Source organism: Drosophila subpulchrella, chromosome 2L (genome assembly GCF_014743375.2).
Source record: "Drosophila subpulchrella strain 33 F10 #4 breed RU33 chromosome 2L, RU_Dsub_v1.1 Primary Assembly, whole genome shotgun sequence".
In the NCBI taxonomy this organism is placed as follows: domain Eukaryota; kingdom Metazoa; phylum Arthropoda; class Insecta; order Diptera; family Drosophilidae; genus Drosophila; species Drosophila subpulchrella.
In genome coordinates, this window is record NC_050610.1 from 23,065,714 (window position 1) to 23,086,342 (window position 20,629).

General features: G+C 42.5%; 2 protein-coding genes across 2 annotated transcripts; one reads left to right on the forward strand and one right to left on the reverse strand.

Moving 5' to 3' along the window:
- Positions 1-7,230: 7,230 nt before the first annotated feature.
- Positions 7,231-8,128, reverse strand: LOC119547364 (mitochondrial import inner membrane translocase subunit Tim17-B). Its single transcript, XM_037854180.1, has one exon. The coding sequence runs from the start codon at positions 7,974-7,976 to the stop codon at positions 7,443-7,445; it is 534 nt and encodes a 177-aa protein (XP_037710108.1). The 5' UTR covers positions 7,977-8,128; the 3' UTR covers positions 7,231-7,442.
- Positions 8,129-15,952: 7,824 nt separating this feature from the next.
- Positions 15,953-17,339, forward strand: LOC119547742 (protein snail). Its single transcript, XM_037854738.1, has one exon. The coding sequence runs from the start codon at positions 15,953-15,955 to the stop codon at positions 17,135-17,137; it is 1,185 nt and encodes a 394-aa protein (XP_037710666.1). The 3' UTR covers positions 17,138-17,339.
- Positions 17,340-20,629: the final 3,290 nt, after the last annotated feature.

Sequence of the window (20,629 nt, forward strand, 5' to 3'; positions counted from 1 at the left end):
AACGCAAAAAGCATCCTGTGGAACCGGCGAACAGCAAAAGGACGAAGGCGCTGTTTCCGGTTGCACATTCCTAAGAGCGAGATGGCGAGAGAGCGCGGAACGAGAGTGAAAACAAGGTCACCAAAGGACCTCAACGGGAGAGAGAGAGAGAGAGAGGAAGAGAGAAAGAGAGAGCGCGCAGCTGCTGTTGTTATGGCAACCCTCTCCCGCTCTCCCGTTCTCTCTCTCTTAACCCGCAAAATGAACGTCCTGCATCCTGTTTCTCCTGTTCGCCTGGTCCACGAAGGCGCCAAAATTCAACATTTTCACTTGTGTGCGTGTTTCGCAGGAGTTTTGCCATCAACTAGATATATATAAAAAGTTTGGTGTGGGCCTCGGCGGTTTGAAGGACACTCTGGTTGAGTGGTGGATTTGGAGTTGCTCACTTGAGCAGCGGGCAACGGGCATCCCCACCCACCCCCTCCATTTCGGAAACTGACTCCTTTGGATAATCCTATTTGCCACCGGTTTTTATGCTCCTTTTTTTGCCTTCGCCTCAAATAAATGTTAGCTGGGATTTAAATTTTATATATTTTTTATAGAGAAGATTGGCTCAAGTGCACGACATAGCGTAGATTTTACTTCTCAAATGTAATGGGCGATCAGAAATGGGCAAAGCGATGCCTCTATCTGGCGGTACACCCCTTAATTTTTCCGCCAAAACTTTCACGCCCACATTTCGCCAACCCCCATTTCTCTATCGCCGCGCACACAAGCGCAGCACACATCACATTATCACAGCGACACGCATTTTAGGCTAACAGGCAACCAAAACGGCCAACAGCATCACGCATACTAAACTAACGGTGGAAAGTGGATGTGCCCAGCATCCCCAGCAGTACCACCCCCAAAATTTGAGCCCAGTGTCCCCGAAAAAAAGAAATGGGTACACACTTTCTCTATACACGCACGCGGGAATATTCAACTAATGTTTAAGTGGGGGAGTAAGTGGAAAGAGGGGGCGTGGCACTCCAGTAGCGCACACGGACACGCAACAGGGATACGAGTTGCGGATGGTGTAGAAAGCGGAACAGCAGCCCAGGATCCCAGAGGAGGTGATTCCGCGTATTCCCGATTTTCGATGATTTAGTGGAGCGGGAGGTAGTCGACGAAGAGTTACCACTTTATAGGGTTGCCATTTAGGGAAGTTTGCCAAAGATATGGGAGACTTACGAACATATGCCATTTTTATTATCTAGTAGTTATTTTAGTTATTTATTTAAAAATCTGTATTTCATTATATCAAACTCTTTTTTATTAAGTACTCTTACTTATCAAACGTATTATTATTTAACTGATTTGCTTTTATTTACTATTATATCGATGAAGATGTTCTTATTTTCTGTACTTGATATTTAAAGATTTATATTTCGTAACAATGACACCTTAAGTTCAGTAGAAACTCACTCCAAATCACCTATCATCTTTATAAATAGTTTATTAATTTACCATTATTTTATACATTGCTTTAAAGAAAAGTTACTTGTTTTCTATAACATTTATAAAGTAATAGTCCATTAATTACATCCTTTAAATCACTTGTTGTCAATCATTCCATTATTTGTAACTTATGATGGATTTTTTTTATGGTGTTCGTGGAGCTTAAACTTAATGTAGCTTTTTCTAAAGTACCATACTACCCCAACTGGTTGGAAAACCCGTCGGTACTACCTGTAAACTGGAACCTCCAGCTGTCATAATTTCTGCTAGGTGGGTGGACGTGCGACACTTGCTGCAAAGGGGCGAGGGGGACGCACTGATTTTCCCCTGTCGATAGAGAGGCACTGCATCTCCGGCTCCGGCTCCGACTCCGCTGGCCAACTATTAGCTAACGGGCACCCAGGAAGCCCGCGTTTCCCGTGCTTTTCCCCATTACGTCACGCATTTTCCGCCCGGCGACATCGATTTTCACACGCCTCTTGGGAAATGATAAGAATGCCAAAAGTTCCAGGCCAACATAAGCGTGCGCAGTTGGCTGCTAACTCACATATCCTTGGAATGCTAGGCATCCTTGGAATCCCTGGCATCCCGATGCTGGGGTAGGTCATAACTGAGCTCCGCTCCTGTTCCCTGCATACCGAACGCCATCGATCGATGGAATTTTCTTTATACGCCCGCTGATAAGAGTGCGTGGGAAAAGCTGCCAAGGTTATTAGTGGGTGGGTGTGTTCGGGAGAGTTGATAAAAAACCGAAAAGTGCTTGGGTCTGATAAGGGAGGGCTGATTAGGTGGAGTGCCACTCGAGATATGACATAGTGAACGCTCAAGATTGGGGATTATTCAACAAGTGGCATTGCTAATGTTATCGTGAATCTATTAACTTGGAAACGGTATTAAATAATACAAAATCCGCTACATTTAATTATTAATTATTTGTAATATACATTAATATAAAAATTGTGAGATTCTATATTTGTAAGTGTTAACTTAGATATAGAAAAAATATAGATAGAGGAACCCTCTCTTTAAATAGTATTTAAAATAATATTATTATTTTAAATTTATATAATTCTAAATATGTAATGGTAATTTGTAAAATATAATAATACATGAGTATTATAAATATTATAATATATAATAATATTATAATAAATATAAATATGTTTTCTGAGCAAAACTTGTGAAGGAACTTACAAATTTAATACCATTATCTTAGTATATTATACTTACGAATATTTTAAGGATACAAGCTCTTATATTAACCTTGTCTAGGGCTACAAATCGTAGAGAACCATACTAAAATTACCTTTAAATGAATAACGCAGCCCCAAATCTAGATAGAAAGAGGCCATCCATCTGCAACGTGGCACTTTCTATGGCGATCTCCGGATGCCTGGATGAACCTGATATGCCCGCTTATGACATTAAATCCGTTACAAACTCGTGAACCGACTGACTGGGGACTTGCACAGTTCGCAGTGGATAGAATTGGAGAAAAGTCGACAACCTGGCCAGAGAGTTCGTGACGTGGCATCAACAGTTTGTCATTAAACATTTCGACAATAATTTGCTTTGTGCTCGCATTTATATATATAAGTACTGCTCCTTTGATTCGACTTCCCGACTACCCGAATTGTAACAGTAGACGACGACCTGGACTGGAGTCGCAGTCTGAAATTGTTATGGCAGGTAATTTACATAAAAGATAAGTGGATCCATGCAGCACACTGCACAATTATTATGGGACCTGTCTATTGTGCGGATAGTTGGGGACTGGAACTCAAACTCAGACTCAAACCGAAAGCCCCAACCACGATCTTTCCTACCCCTTTGTTATTGTAAACAGATATGTGTTTTCTGTTTCTTTTTTCAGGTCGGGAATGCTGCGAGTGACTTCCTAAAGGCATTAAAGGTATCAAGACTTGTCGCTGCCCCGAACGCCTTGTTATGCAAATCCCAGGTGAGGTTGCTCAGGTTGCGTATACGACGTGTGTAGCCATAAGAGTCTATTGAGTGTAGAACCCCCCCCACCCTTTCGATAGACAATAACCCGGCAGCCCTGACCCGCTTAGTTAGCGTTATCGACATCGTCGCTCCTTCGCTCGTCGTTTTATTCGCCAATAAAACAAATTAAAGTCAACAATTGACGGCGGTTAGGACCTGAAGCTACTCGCCTTGAAAAAAGCGGCAGTTACAATGGATTTCTATTTCAGTCCGATACCGATACCGTTCGCCTGACTCTGACTCTGACTCTGAGCTGGAAACCCCGACTTGGCCGCTTATCAGCCGACCGAAATCGATGGCGCGACCATTTGGCAATAATATTTTCGTACTTAGTAACTGCAATTGTTTGCCCGCAGTTGCACTTTTCCACCGCATTTACAGCCTTTTCCATTCAGCCGTTCAGCATTTGCATTCTGCGTTCGCCTGCCTGACAGTGAATAATTTGCCATTTGCCTTCGATACTGCGTTCCGTTTTTCCCGCTTTTAATTCGGCCTAATGACTTGGAAAAGCGCAAAGTTGAGCCCTTGGCCAAACAAAGCCCAAAAGGAGTTGGCTCTGAAAAATGGCCTAATGAGGGAATGGGTAAACATAACTGATTTATCAAGGAAGTTGCATAACATGAAGGGGGTTCCGAATTGGGTCGATGATCTCGAAGAATTCAAATCAATTTATTTTATAGAATTTAAAATATTAAAATGTACTTCTTTTTATAAAAGTAGTGTTTCACCTTCATCTGGGTCACTGCACTTTCAGTTCAATCCTACCACATCGCCAGTAAATTCCGAGAAATTGTTTGACAATGCAGAACTCTTTCACCATATATGCAAGTCTTATCACCTGAGCCTTTCAGACAGATTTCAAAGAATTTTGATTTGCATTCCCTTTCGGAAGAGATGGCTATTTTAATGAATCCGATTCGAGTTTTTGGGGATAAGGTCAGATGAGCTGATGATGGATCACGGTTTCTAGATCACGTAGCCCTCGATGGATGCAGTTTTCCCCAAAAAGAAGACGAAGTATTTTCGACAGCTGCTCTGGCCGATGATTTCATCAATTTCATCAGCCGAAAAACATGCAAATGGATCGCATAGTAAGCGGTAGTTGAAAATTGAAAGCGATTAACGATGCGGTTGAAATAATGCAAATGAAGTCGGACAATCCGTAGATCAGGCCACATGAGAAAGAGTCATTGCCTTGCAAACTATTGCAGTGCTAACATTTTTGTTTGCCCATCTAATTGCCTGACTTGAGAGCCAAGAAATTCCAAGCCGGGATCTGTTTTTGTTGCCAGAAAAAAATTTACTAATTTAAAATATTTTATAACTTAAAAATAATTATAGTTCTTAATAAAAATATATTGAAAGGGCTGGGTATTTATCATATAAAATAAATCTTAATATATATTTTAAAAATAGAGAATGAAACTAGGCGAGGGTATTAGTTAAAATAAAAACCTCTTAATAAAATCGGACTTTTTAAGAAGATACATTTGCTATTGTCACCTTAATAACTTACTGTGTAGCGCCCTTGAACCCTGTGAACTCAGCCCCAGTTTTCGGGGGGCTGGAGCCTAATTTATACACCTAACAGCTTTTTAGAATTCTGAATGCATTGGTCTGCCTGCAGACTTGTCCCAGTCCCACTCGAAATGTGTGATATATGCATGAGATTTTTGGCGCCTGGCATACGAAATTCAATCACTCTAGCGAAATGCAGATAGCTCGAAAGGTGCCAACAAGTCGGTAAAATGCCTTTAATGCGCCTTGACTGCTGTTCAACTTTTGGCATTGACATGTGCCAAGGTTTGCTTAGGATTAGAATGAAACTACACACAGAAAAGTTTATAAGAATATACCCAATACAATTAAATCTTATAGAATATCAGGGTTTTTTGGGTTTTACTAACCAAAACTTGTCATGATATTGATAGGATCTTTTTCTTTAATATTTTTCTCAAAATCTCTGACAAATGGCTCGCGTTTAGCGCCATGCGGGCCCAGCATGCGAAAAAATCCTCCATTTGGGTTGATTTCTCGCATTGAGGTGTTTTGTTGGCCAACGCCAAACATGTGCTGGCCACATGCCCCGTTTCGGTCCTGTTTTCATTACCAATCTCAAGCCTGTCCAGGCGAAGGTGTGAACATTTTGAGGACTTGACCCAGGGCCTTATCTACACTAGAAAAAATCTTTAGATAGTCAGTCTCAGCTCGTTTAAAGTTAAAATTGCTTCCTAAAACATATAAATACCTACAAAAAAGTAGGTAAACGTAGTTTTTTAAAACATATGTTCATTGTTAAAACAACTAAGTCCTTTAAATGTTTTTTTGAGTTCTTCGATAATATCATTTGATATGATATGAAACTCTGCGATATCGTATGATTCGATTGATTGTAATATGAAATTATTTGGTATAATATGATATGATAGGTATGTTAATACATATATATATGTTTTTTTCCAAAAGTGGAATTTAAATTTCGATGACATTGTCCATAGATTGTGTCGAATCTATGGTGTTCCTGCGAAGTCCCACGTGCAGTTCCCTCTCACCTCGGTACTACCTTCGACTTCGCTGGGCTCTCCGTTTTCCCATGAGGGAGTTCTCGGCCATCTCCCACACATGGCACACCATGGAACTCCAACTGCGGAGATGGGAAAACAAACAGTACTGGTATGGACTGGCCAGTTGGTCACACATGTGCTAGCATTTTGGACCCGAGCACGTACTATTCGTAGGTGCGAGTCCTTGGATTCCCGGCTGCGCAGTTCCCACACATCCTGGCCCGGAACACATGATGATGTTGCTGTGCTTTTCCCGTAGCGCCAGGCGTGTCCAAATGTTTTGTTTCGGAATTCCTCAAGGCAAGAAATCTCGCACACATTACGAGAAGAGTCGGCGCTCGCGAAAAAAAAAGAAGAAAAACACACGAGCCAAAGTTACATATGTTGGTTAGGGACATCTATTCAAGAAATTTCCATGCTGCCCGAAAAGGGATTCCCTGGTAGGCGGCGTTTTCCCACGATTTTATAACTGGGCTCGACTTTCCACATATATGTACTCGCTATTCCCACAGCGTCCTAATTTCTCCATGTGTGTGCTGGGAAATCGGCCGTGCCCTTGGTTTTTTGCCTTGCCGGGGAAAACTCTGATTCGAGAATGCTCGAATTGCTGATTTTCCAACTGAGAACGGGACATGTGGCCAGTAGCCAGTGCCACTCAGCACCGACTAATGCTAATGGCCAGAACACCGCGGTCATCTCGAGTGCACAGGTTGTAAAGAGGCCACACCCGTGACCCCTGAACCCGGACACTTGACTTTATGCGCCGGCGCAGCGGCAGGTAGATAGAATGCGTATATAGTCACCTCGTAAACAGGTAAACATTTGCCAATATCTCACGCTGACCTCTGACACGCGTCAGGTGTTTGTGTCGTGGATTCAGGCAAGTGTGAAGCAGCCTACTACCTGTTGAGGCAATCTTGAATATGAAAATGCCACAAACCGTGGCAAATGGGAAACGAAAAGTAGGCATCTTAAGCAAAGATTGGCCAATTACTTAGGATCGGTTTTCTTTTATAAACAACACAGTTGCTTCCTTCGTTTGGGATGTAATTATGCAGTAATACCTTAATTATTATTAACATTTTGAACAAATTATAGAAAATAACAATCAATAGAAAAGCCCTATTATATCATAACGATTCCCCATCCTTTAAATATGCTTTTATTCAAATGACTAAGACGGTTTTGAGGGTTTTTCCAAACATAACTGGAATTTTGATGTTAATTTATTTACTATTTCTTAAATATTTTTTTATATTGCTTGCTCAGGCTGGAATTAAGCTGTAAGTTAATGCTAAACATATTTTTTTGCCATACATTTTGGCTGCATTTTAAAAATAAAAAATCCATACAAGAGGCTTGATGATCCTTTAGCCAGAAACAAATGAGTTGCGTTTAGCTAGTGACATTAACCTGCTGATCGCCTTGGAATCCATAACCAGATGAAGAGTTTAAGTCGCCGAATCCCTGGGAAGCTTCAGAAACGTTTGGTGGTACAGGATTCCGGAACTGATCCGCTGAGATGCGGGTGAACAGGATGCCAATGCCCTCGATCATGGAGAGCAGGACGCCTCCGATGATGGCACTTCCTGCCATGGCGGCCACTCCGTTGCGGGAGGCCAGAATTCCTCCGGTCACAGCTCCACTCACAATCGAGTTCCAGGGATCCTCCTTCTCTCGCAGCTTAACTAAACTGCAATCCACAATACTGAATACGGCTCCCCAGGCAGCGAAACTCCCGCCAATTACCGGAGCTCTGGCCTTCATGGCCGCCACACTTCCGGCGAACCTTCGACCCATGCCCTGCGGTGCATTCCGGAATCCCTTGAGTCCCTGGAAGACCCCGCCTCCAATGCAGCCCATGGCAAAGGCTCCTCCGCAATCGTCGACAATGCGAAAGGGACACGGTTCCCGAGAATACTCCTCCATTCTCCCGGATTTTTCTATTTATGGCCGAAACGAAACAAACTGAAAACCAAAATTGTAGAATTTTTAGACTTTCGTTTATGATATACGATTGAGTTCTCTGTGACTTGATGGTGCTTAAAATGTATGTGAAGGAAATATCTGGAACGTCTGTCTATCCAAAAATGTGATGTGACTCGTAAGTCATGGCTTACTACAAGTATCTATATCCCTAAAAAAGATTTTGAATATGGTGTTTTCTTAAGCTTAAAGAATATTTGATATAGTTATTATATTTAACACATTTGAAAACAATTCCTATGGAGTAAATAGTTTTTAATGTACAACAAATTTAGAAACTTGTTTTTTTAAATTCAGGGTGAATACTTTTTTGAGTATATAAAATAAAAATGTTATATTGGGAACAATTTTTTTTTATATTTCTGATATATTTTATACTGAACATCACCAAGGCAATCCATACTTTCAACTTACAGGTTGTGAGTAAAAAGTACTTGGTTTTGTTTGTGCCCCCTCCAGAACCTATTAGCATACAGAACCAGAGTCAGAGCAAACAGAGTCGCACGTGGATCGGTAATCTTTGGCCCGAAGCTCGCCGGCACAAAAAGGTTAAATAGCACAAATGTCGGACCGTAGTTAACCATAAAATTTACTGCCGCAGCTGGACAACTTTGGGTCGATGGGATTGGTGGGTTGGGGATGGGTATGGGTATAAGGGGTCTTTCCAAAGACGCAGTTCCTACAAAGGCAGACGGTGGGAAACGGAAACAATGAGACCGATTGTCGTCGACCGATAAAACCGAACTAAACCAGAACCAGACCCAATACCATTTTATACTGCATATTCCAGAAAGGGAAGCTTACGACTACGATTGCATGCATAATTATCACGCGAGCATAATCGAAATTTTGAAACTGCCGCAACTGTGTTTGCCCAACTCGAAAAGGGGGGAGTCTTCGGGCCCTCGATGAGTATCTCGGCATAACAAGGTGTCAGACAGCAGTGACAAATGAAAGTGAAACCCCGATCGAAACCGAAATCGATGGGTAGATATATAAGTATAAAAATGAGAGGACACCTGGACACACACGAAGCGCCAGGCCATTGTTTTCGTCTTCAGGACAACTCTCGTCAACTTGACATGTAAATCGTTAGAACGTGTTGCACTCGATTGATTGCTCTCACTCCCGAGAATATTATCTGAGATCATTTGTCAGGAAACGGCCACCAGATAAGGCCTCCTTTAATTTGTAATTGTAAATACAGGGCATATTGTTTGCCACTGCTGCGGGATTTCCAGTGAAATCTTCATTTCCACGTTAATTGTTGTCGCTTATAAATGATTGAGCTGGGATTAGATTGGATTGGTGTTAATGTGGGCACATTATGCGAGTGCCCTTAAAGGATTGGCCATTTCGGCGAAGGATGCCAGGAAACCCGGTCAGGGGTTTCCCACGAATTCGGGAGTTTCACGACGGACATTTTCTCGGGAAATCACAAGCCAACTGGAATCTCCAGTGGTAAAAATAATTGGCAGTAGGACTGGACACGTATGTTATCTACCAAACTAAATGATAACTTTTGTTAGATAAGACATTTGTTTAAATGTACCGACTATAAATGGCGATTTATAGTATTCCCCAAAACGAGGCTAGTTACTTATGAATTCAAAACTTCAAACTTTACATTAAGATTATGCAAATAATTACTTAGTTAATTATGGTTGATAGGTTTTTCCATTCGAACCTCAACAATTTACATTTAATAAACCATAAAATAGGGATATTATCGAATAGAGCAGATGAGGAATGCAATTTGCACACAAGCAATTCCACCGATCAGTGAAACGGTTCCGCTTTCCATCTTCCGATCTTCAATTGCTCCGTTAGGAGGCCAGTGTTTGGGCAGCTGTGATGCAACCTATAAGTTATGTATATTCAGGAATATGCATCTGCATAACCGATGACAAAGGAATCGAGAACGGAACTCATTTGCCCGAATCTCGAGGAGAATCCCTGCACATGCCAAAACGCCAGCGAGAACAAAGGGGCGAAACAATTGCGGTTGCATTACCCCAGAAGTCCAATTCAAATTCCGACAGCCTCCAGCCGGGCAATGAAATCCAGAACTCGGAATCAAAGGGCAGGCCAGGAGTCGACAAAGGATGTGGCTCAGGTAGGACCCCAGGGCCTGCCGCCAAAAAAAATGCTGAAAATCTCGAACGGTGCACTATTGTTGTGTCCTGTGCCCCGACTGTGATTACTCATACTCCGATGACGATCATGAAAGTGCTTCTTCTGGGCACTCAGAAAAATCGGTAGATACTTTGTACAATTTTGAAAATTTGTATAAAATATGTGCAGGACAATTTTTAAATCTAACGTGATAATTTCTTACATGAAGATAAACTTCAAACATTTCATAACATTTCGCATGAATTATTGGATGTATTTCTTCTAAGCAATCATTAGAATAAGTACATACTTAAAATTAAATTTTTAAATTCGCTAAGAAATATGTTAAGTTATTCTAAAATCGAATTCGATTATTTGCCTTCTTAGGATCCACAAGAAGGAACTAATAAAATGTAAGCGTTCTTAAACTTATATTAGCTTTGAAATGAAGACCAGAAAAGTAAGATATGTTTGTAGTATATTCAAGATAAATCGACTGCAATATTAAACAAACTTCAATTTAATGACATAAGTAAAAATTTTAAAATAATAATTCCAGTTTCGCAATTATTCCCTTGTTTTTGCTGGTGTACTTGATGAATTCCCCTCCTCATCACTCGCCATTGTGCGCCCGCAGATGCAAGTCAACGTCCGAATCGAGTCTCGATTCTTTTTTTGGCTGAGGGCAAACAGATGCACGTCTTGCCAAAAACCTAAACTGAAAACTAAAAACGTAAAATCAGAAAACCCAAGCCGAAGGCCCAAGACGAAGACGCGCCAAAGGAGAAGATTCCGGGGCTGAGCTGCAGCTGTCAATGCCAAGCCACCAACGCGCCACCCTCGAGTTGACATTTTAGTATTTCCAGCACCGATTCGTGATTCCTGATTTCCGAGTCCTGGATGCTCCTGCCTGCCTGCCTGCAGGCGCAGATGCGATGTCCTTTGGGTTTCCTTGGCCGCATTGTTATTGGCCGTTCACCCGCCCGCCCGGTGCAATGATTTTTTCCTTAACGGCTCCTTGACTGCTCTACGTTTGTGTGGGTTTTTTTTTGCAGGAAATGTCTAAGGGGCATCTAAGGTCGTGCCAAAAGGTGTTGGAAATCCTGTTAATAGGGGAGTTTCTTCGGCCTGACCTCGCATAACTTGGTGTGTGGCTCGGGAGGGGGAAAATTGTCCCATATATCAAGGATTGAAGGTGGATATTAAATGGACTTCCTAGAGGAAGTTTTAATGGGTTAAATGGGGTACAGCCTAAGCAGGATTTATGATAATATCACAGTCGTTTCTAAAGTTAAGTTATTATTTATAAGTTGAACTTTATATATATATTTATTTATATTTTCCTTAGTTGAGTGGGCTGCAGATAAATCTTAAGATACAAGAGAATACACCCTCTGGCAAATATATTTATATTTAATATTTATATGTTAGAAAATGGTACAACTGGAAAATGTATATCTTACAATCGATGCTATCTTAATTGCTTTTAACCAATTATTTTAGTTGTTTCCTTCCTCTTTTGTTGGGAAGTATTTCCAAGGGGAAATCACTATTATTAAGTTCATAATCAGATTCAACCCCTGTTGTTTCCTCCATACAAAAAACTCTCCCTTTTTTATGTAGCCCATAATCACCGCAACAGAATTAAATATTATTTACACACTTCATTTAGGAGACACGTGTAATAGGCTAAACAGAGTGTTTAGTGTGGCCAACAAGCAGGACACACGCGATGGTCCCTAATCAGCTTAGTAGTCGCAGGATAATGGAAATTTGGGGGCAAACTGGCTGACAGGACGCTGACAACAGAGTTGGTAATGCCGGCACTATCCATTGACAGGATAACGAACCGTGAATAGGCGCGAAACCTGCGCAGGATCTTAAGAAAAGAGAGAAATCCAAGGGGGAATCGAACTGGAAGTCAAGGCAGCTGCCACAAGTGCAGGACTTGCCACAATAGAGCTTGCTGTTCGGATAGTTTTGGGGGTCTGTCTGGATTCCTCAGACCCCTCAAGTCGGGGTCGGGGGTCATTCACAATTTGGCGCAGACAATGGGACACAGGTAGCCGTTGGATGGAACCCGCACATAATCGCCGACAGATACGGCCAGGTGATCCAACTTTTTGATTTCTTCTGGCTAAAGGACATTGATACGCCGCCGTCGCCGGAGGATTCCGGGAAGCAATTCCTTTCGCTGGCTTCTCAAAACATTTACTCCATTGTGTCGCGAACCTATTGATTGTGCAATGCACCCGGTCCACATCCACATCCACAAACACACAGCCCGTGGCAGTGATTTTCCCTGCTTCTCCGATCTTCGATTTATGGATCGCAGCTCCTTTGTTTCGTGCCAAAAAATAGTAGAAAGAGACCCTGACCTGGGGGTAGCATAGTAATCAACAATTCATTGTCAACGAGATCACACATCGTATATCTTGGGCCATAGTTTGTTTTCCTTGGTGGTATCCTTAATGTTCGTTCCTTTCTTTTTCTTTCTCCTCTTCGTATCTATTTTTTTTTGCAAAAGGTGCACCGGGCCAGGTGAGCTGGAGATACTGTTAGGTTATGATGGAACCATTGGACTGTGAAGGAGTGTGGTTCGAGTTTTTGGGAACGCAGACTTGAAAGCTGGAAAAACAGTTACAGGAGCCTTGGGGGAAAGAAAACCCTAAGATCTAATAATTTAAATAAAAATATATACAAGAAGTTAGGATGTTAATAAATATACTTTTAGAAAACAAACCTAAGTTTATTTTAAATATAATTATATTATTTCTAAGAAGCTACTGACCAAAAAACCTTGGGATCTAGTCATTAAAATAATAAATACATGATGCATATATTTTTTGACAATGATCTAATATGTATTTTTAAAATAATATAATTTAAAAATTTGCTTAAGAAGCTACTCAGCAACACAATATAATATTGATTACAATTATTTAAAATAAAAATGATTATATATTCCATCCATCAAGTCAATATTTCAAATCTTCTTTGACGCTTAATTTTCTCCATCATTCCTCCATTACCTCTCGACCCAATTCCTCTTGCAGATCCTTTTGGAATTTCGCCTGGCTCCTCTCTTAACAATGCCATTCTACATTCTGCAGATCCTTGTGTTCCCTCTTTATTGTCAGCTACAACAAATGCGCCCAGGACAAGGTGCAAAAATGGGACGGGCCCATTGTCAGCGAAAATCGACCAAAAAATACAACAGGAAAATCGGAAAGCAGCTGAGCACCTGCAGAAATCCCAAGCGAGTCGGGGAGAAAAGCAGAAAGTCCGAAAGGGTTTTCCCCAAAATATTGAGTTAATGAATGAAGCGGGAAACACTGGCCGCCAATCATCTACCTAATGCTAATGAGCGGACCAGCCCAACCCGGAATTTTTGCAAGTCAGGTACTTCGGCGGATGTGCGGACGACAAGTGCGGATTTTCCCGCGGAATGAATGAGGTCCGCCGGGTTATCCGCGATGTCCTGCGGGCAATTCCGCGGCCAGAGATTTCGGAGCGGTGATCATTAGGTAGATATGTGAGTGCCTGGATGTGTCATGGCGGCTGGTTGCGCGGAATAACACACGTAATAACCGAGGTATCCGGGATGACCCACCAGGTAGGATGTACCCATGGACATATAGAAAACCCCCAGCCAGTTTTCCCACTCTCCGCTGTTGTTTTGCTTGAGTTTCGCTGACTGCGTAATTGGATAAGCTGGGAAATTACTTTAAATCCAGCTCTGATCCACATCCGGAGAGTCGGCGAAGGGAAATCCGCGGCAGGGAAATACGAAATGGAAATGCGGCTGGGTTATTGGCTCGACATATTCCATTTTCCCTCACGCCATTGGTCGCAGGATCGGAAGATCGCGGGGAATTGGAATTCCGCGCTGGAATTTTTTGTCACCATTTGGGTTTATCAAAACTTTTGGGTTTGCTACGGATTTCTTCCAATTTTACCACCGCGCCTGGTTTTTTCTCGATGTCCCTGGGAAATCGGACTTGGCTATGCGGGCTTGTCTGTTTTCCCGGATGCGAGGTCCTCCATGCGGGAGTGGGAGTTGAGTTGGGAAAGTTTCCCAGCGATAGTTGGAGGGGTGGCGAAAAGTCTGGAGGTGCTGGGTGGGAAAGTTGTGTGTGCGCGATGAGGCAACGAGTCAAAGATCATGGGAGGTGGCTGAAGACCAGGAGAGCCTGTTAGGTGCTAAATTTGATATTTTAAATATGCTGGGTTATTTGAAATTCAAGTTGTAGGATCAGAATAATACCCTTTGTCCTTCATTAACCTTTTACTTTAAGTCAGTTTAACGAAGTGACTTTCGTTTTTATTTAAAACATTCTAAAAGGTCATACAAATTTAACAAATATAACAATGTATTAAATTTATAAAAATCGATTAAATAAATTTAGTTAAAGTTTCCCATTCAAAATACATTATTTATTAATTCTATTATAAACGAAATTCTTACAAACGTATTTGTTAAATTCTAGGATACATTGGGAAATTAATTAATAACATAAATAAGTAATCAATTAATGAAATATATTTAGTTACTCAAAAACCATTATTATAATATATCTAAATAAAGGTTAGAGTTACTTTACAATTGCGTAGTAACCAGAGATTATAATAAATAAAATAACAAATATTACTAAATATTCCGAATCAAATTGAAGATGATTTATAAGTAGTATCTTACAAAAAGACATTGGACATTGGATACGTTTAGTAAATAACTATTAATTGTTTTCTCATGTTGACAAAGGAAAATCATTAAAATGTTTATAGTTTCAACAATTCGTGGGAACAGGAAGATTACCAGGACCAAAGGTAAGCTCGCAGGAGACTGGATATTATCCGTCAGCTCCTGTCTGGTTAGGCAGTGATGGTTCTTATACCCCCCAAAAATCCCCAACGAACTCCCATCGATCGCTGCCAATGAGCCACTGGAGATGATCCATAAGTCAGCGTAGAGTGCACCCCAGAGTTGACACTTGGTGCTCGGAATTCGGCTCATTATCAGTGTTATTTTTGGAACACCTCTCTGCGAAGGTGTCAGTTTTGTCAGAGTCCGTGTTGCCCAGGTTCAACTCCCCCCGCCCCAAAAACTAGGGAACCGGCAGATGTACTCCAAGCACTGGCACTCGATCTAAGTGCAGAAACCACCCCATACAGAACTAGGAGTCCAATTTGACTCGTGCTTAAAAATAGAAAATTACTTAGGGTGATATAGAGGTAGGGAAGCGATAGTGTAACTTGCATTTCAAAGCATTCCGGACCTGCAGGAGTTATTACGGGTGGGTTGTGAACAGGCCGGGAAATTGGAGAGCCAGCAGAGCTGTCATAACTTATAGGGGGATCGTTTCGGGATTGGGATCCTTATAACTAGGAGGGTGCGCCTGCGCCTGCTCTTCTCAAAAGAGAGAAATATAGAGTGTCAGAGAGAGCAGGTAGAGGGAAGTGAGGGAAATACGCAATAAGGGTATGGGAAAAGTACTATTGTTGTTGTTGCTAGGTAGCGACGCACACGTGTGAGTGTTTTTTGTTGTTGTTTTGAAGAAGAACCACCACCAAATGGTGGCAGCGACGCCGGCGACGGCAGAGGCTGAGTTCCGGGTATAAAAGAGCGTGCTCCGCAGTCGACCTGTCACAGCCACCTCAGCTCTCGTTGAGAACGCAACCACCGCTCTATAACTCGAAATCGAACTCTAAAAACTCGAACCATATAACTCGCATCGCCGATCCTTAAGTCGATCTCTAATCGCAACCGGAAACTAAAACTTAATCGCATACTAAAATTCAAAATGGCCGCCAACTACAAGAGCTGCCCGCTGAAGAAGCGCCCCATTGTCTTCGTGGAGGAGCGTCTGCCGCAAACGGAGGCCTTGGCCCTGACCAAGGACTCGCAGTTTGCCCAGGACCAGCCACAGGATCTGTCTCTGAAGAGGGGACGCGAGGAGGAGTCGCAGGATTACCAACAGCCCGAGCCGAAACGTGACTATGTGCTGAATCTCTCCAAGACACCGGAAAGGATCTCCAGCCTGAACTCCAACTCCTGCCTGCTGTCGCCGCCGGCGGAGGACCAGGATTACCAGCCCACCGACATCCATATGCGTGGACTCACAGCGGGAACTACTGGTTATACCACCGCCACACCCTCGGTTAATCCCTTCCAGTCCGCCTTTGTGATGGCTGCCGGATGCAACCCCATCTCTGCATTGTGGAGCAGCTACCAGCCCCATCTGGCTGCCTATCCCTCGCCAGCCAGCTCGATGGCCTCACCCCAATCGGTCTACAGCTACCAGCAGATGACACCACCCTCCAGCCCGGGATCCGATCTGGAAACTGGATCCGAGCCAGAGGATCTGTCCGTGAGGAATGATATCCCGCTGCCGGCTCTGTTCCACCTCTTCGATGAGGCGAAGTCCAGCAGCAGCAGCGGCGCCAGTGTGAGCAGCTCCTCGGGATACTCCTCCTACTCAGCACCCTCCATGAGTGGCTCCAACTCCTCTGGAAGTGTGGCCGCCAATCATGCCAAGAACTATCGCTTCAAGTGCGACGAGTGCCAGAAGATGTACTCCACCTCGATGGGTCTGTCCAAGCACCGCCAGTTCCACTGCCCCGCAGCCGAGTGCAACCAGGAGAAGAAGACGCACTCCTGCGAGGAGTGTGGCAAGCTGTACACCACCATCGGAGCCCTCAAGATGCACATCCGCACCCATACGCTGCCCTGCAAGTGCCCCATCTGCGGCAAGGCCTTCTCGCGACCCTGGCTGCTCCAGGGACACATCCGCACCCACACCGGCGAGAAGCCCTTCCAGTGCCCCGACTGCCCACGATCCTTTGCCGACCGCTCGAACCTGCGAGCCCATCAGCAGACCCACGTGGACGTCAAGAAGTACGCCTGCCAGGTGTGCCACAAGTCCTTCTCGAGGATGTCGCTCCTGAACAAGCACTCCAGCTCCAACTGCACCATCACCATTGCGTAGGATTCTCTGGGACTCGGGAGAATCCTTCAGCAGTACCAAGAAAACTCACATTCCGCTGGCGAAGACCAAACAAACAGACAATAACTTAGCTTAGATTTTAAGAAGTCGATTCGGTTTTGGTGCTACTATTATTATATTTATTTCAGTTCTAGTATTCCTAGGTCTTAAGTTCATGTATATTGCTTCATTGTCACACGCAGCATTTGACCAAATCTACTCATTTAATTATTATCCTAATTTATGTATTCTCATTACTTGTAAGCAAACTGTTGTTAAGATTATTCCTAGTTTTAAGAGAATGAATATTTTTATAAAAATAAAATATAGAAAATACTAAAAGAAATTTAAATGGAACTTATTATTTCACAAGTTTTCAGGAATTGGTTTTATAGAAAAGATCTCAGAACTTGAAATGGAGTTCCTATTCTTCAAAGCTAACAAAGAGGAAATAGATTCTTAGAAGATTTAGAAAAAGTACAGCCAAACATATAAAGACCAATTTATAGATTAGTTTATTAGTAAACAACTTTTATATACATTTTTCTGTTCATTTCATAGTTTCTACGGATCTTCTTATACACAATAATTAACAGGAAACCAAACATCCGCATCTTGGGGACTGCCCCTGCTCATATTTTGTGACAATTTCCGCCAACCCTCTCGAAAATCCAAAATCACAACAATAGCAATATCGAATTCTCGGAGAAAACACCTTTGGCATGTGCAAACAGGGAACCGATTTGTCATACACTTTCCATTTCGGGGACTTCCTTTCAACCCGCCCCCAATAATAATAATATTCTGGGTATATCAATCCATATCAGTCGGCGTTTTGCACCTTTCGCCAATGCAAATATTTAATTAGCTGGCACCATCGACGCTCCACGTTTCCTTTCTGCAATCCTTTGCCAGCATATTTGTCGAACGGATCTCGGCGCATGCGTCCCGAGTCCCAAAGGGATAGCATATGAAACCAAAGGAAAGGACCCAGGAGTGCAGGTGATAAACGTAGCGACGGCTGCTTATCGAGTCCTGATTGACATGGCAGACGGTAGTTCAGGTCCTGATTGGATTGGATTACCAGTGAAGCATGCCAGAACCGAAAATTGAACCCAACGAGGTTTATCTGAATCTGACTATTTGATTAGAGCCCTGCGGTGATAAGACTTTATTTTGGACAGGTATGAAGCATACCTATAAATCTTAGATATGGCTGGAAACTTCAGCTTAGGCACGTAGTGTTAATCAAGTTAATGTACATTTTACAAAATCCACTTAAAAACATATTTAATATATCGACTTTGGCCAAAATATGTTAATATCAATGTATTTTATTTCCTTATTCCTTGGTTACTGACAAATGTTATTATTTTAGATTGTAATATTATTGTTATAATGTTGACTGACCTTTAGGAATTTTAAGAAAGAGATGAAATTCAGTAAAAGTATTATAAATAAATTTAAAAAATTTAAAAAATGTCATCTTTTTAAAACTTCAAGTATCTAAAAGTTATTTTATTGATAACTACACAAAGTATTTCTTGCATAGTTAAGAACACATTGTCCAGGCTATTTTATTATTAATCGGAATCCCTTAAACTGTGTGACTGCAGTGTGGGACAAACCATTAGCGACAGTTTGCTGCAACAGCAACACCTTTCGGCCATAAATAAGACGGCCCACAAAAACGTATTCCCAGAAGGAACCCAACCAGACAAAGGCCAATCATTGCAGTTCCTCGGTAATCAGAGCGCGTCTCTTGTGCAATTGCAAAAAACTGCAGTACAGATGAAATTGGTCACATCAGCTGGAAGGAAGGGAACCACCTTGCGGGGCAGACAATGCCGAAGACCGAGTCCAAGGATCGTTGTACCTGTCGCCCGATTGTCTGCCCGAGATCTCTTCACCCAGTGACCTACTGGGACTTCGACTCCTGTGATGTCTGCCGCCCTTTGTTGGTGCGGCATCCTTTTTTTGCCATTGTCCTGCGGCTAATCACTGCCTAAAGGGAAGCCAGCCAAACCGTAGACCACAAAAGTCAGCCGCTCTTTGCGCTTGGCTGAATGCAAATCGATCCCAGATTTCGGATCCCCGATCCCAGAGCCACCTGAGATCGGGGACTTACTCCCCATTAGTCCGGCAACGCGATAACAAATTGCAATTGACAAAGCAAACGAGATGCGATCGATGGAAGCCACATATCGGAGACTCCAATGTGGATGCGATTCCGATTTCGATTCCATGGCCCATTCCATGCCATACAAATCGATGGCGGGCCGAGATACAAGTTGCGGCATTTGTAATTGCCAAGAAATCCGGGGGGCAGAAGAGGATCAGGAGGAGCTGAAGGAGCAGGAGGAGGAGCTGGAGGAGCTGGCCTGGCAATCAGCGAGCGGCGCATGTCACAGAGCGCTAACAAAAACTAGAAAAAGTTAATTTAGTTTTCGAAGCCGAAGAGTGAGTACCCTATCCGAAGAGTATAATTTATAGTCAATACGGATACAAATTAATCTACACCCAAAACAGTATTCGGCCTAAATTTTAAATATTAAAAGATAATGATATTTCTAATTAATCTAATCTTATCTACATCCCATAAAACATTTTCCAGCAAACAACTGGTTTTTAAATTTTAGAACATATTTCTATTATTCAGAAAGTTTCCTTAATCAAAAAAGTATATCATGTTTCTTTATTTATTAAAAAAATCAAAAACCTCGACACAAGATTTTGGTCTAATAAGAAAAAGTCGAGCCATCTATCTAGTAGATTATATACGATCAAACAAAATGTTTTTGTTCTGTTTAAAAGAATACTGAATAATAATTTTAATGCGTTTTACAGCTTATATAGGCTAAGTTCAGCATAGAAGGCTGTAGTGTAAACTTCTGCCTGAAATCGAAATACCCCCAGTAAGGGTATCCAAAAAAAATAAAAAGAAATGCCAGCGAGAAGGCAAGACAAAAAGCTCATGCAAAACAAACATTAGGAAATGCAATCCGAGCTCAGGCATCCAGCATCCAGCACCCAACATTCAGCAGCCAGCAGCCACTTAGGCAGTCAGTCAGTGGAAAAGCCAGCAGTGGAGGAGCCTCAACCACCGAGGAGTCGAGGAGTCGCCAGGTCGAGGAGTATGGTGCATTGCTGTGGAGCAGGAATCGTGGACCAAGTCGTCGTTTAGGACGTCTGAGATTACGAGCGATTACGTTTTACTCCAAATTTGTATGCTGCCAGAGTTGTAATTGAAAAAGCATCAACATTAATCTTGGTACTCGCACACACATCGCCAGCCGAGTCGGCTAGCGATTTTCGATTTCGATTGGGAATCGGATTTCGTAAGCGGCCGGGAGATGCCAGATAAGCGGGTGTAAGTGTGGGTAAGTCTGATCCGAAAAAAACATATTGCTTAATCGCTGCGCTGATGTGGAGCACTAGATATGATCGGCAGATCTCCATCCTCCAGCCAGCCCCGCTCCCAGAGGTCCCCGAAAC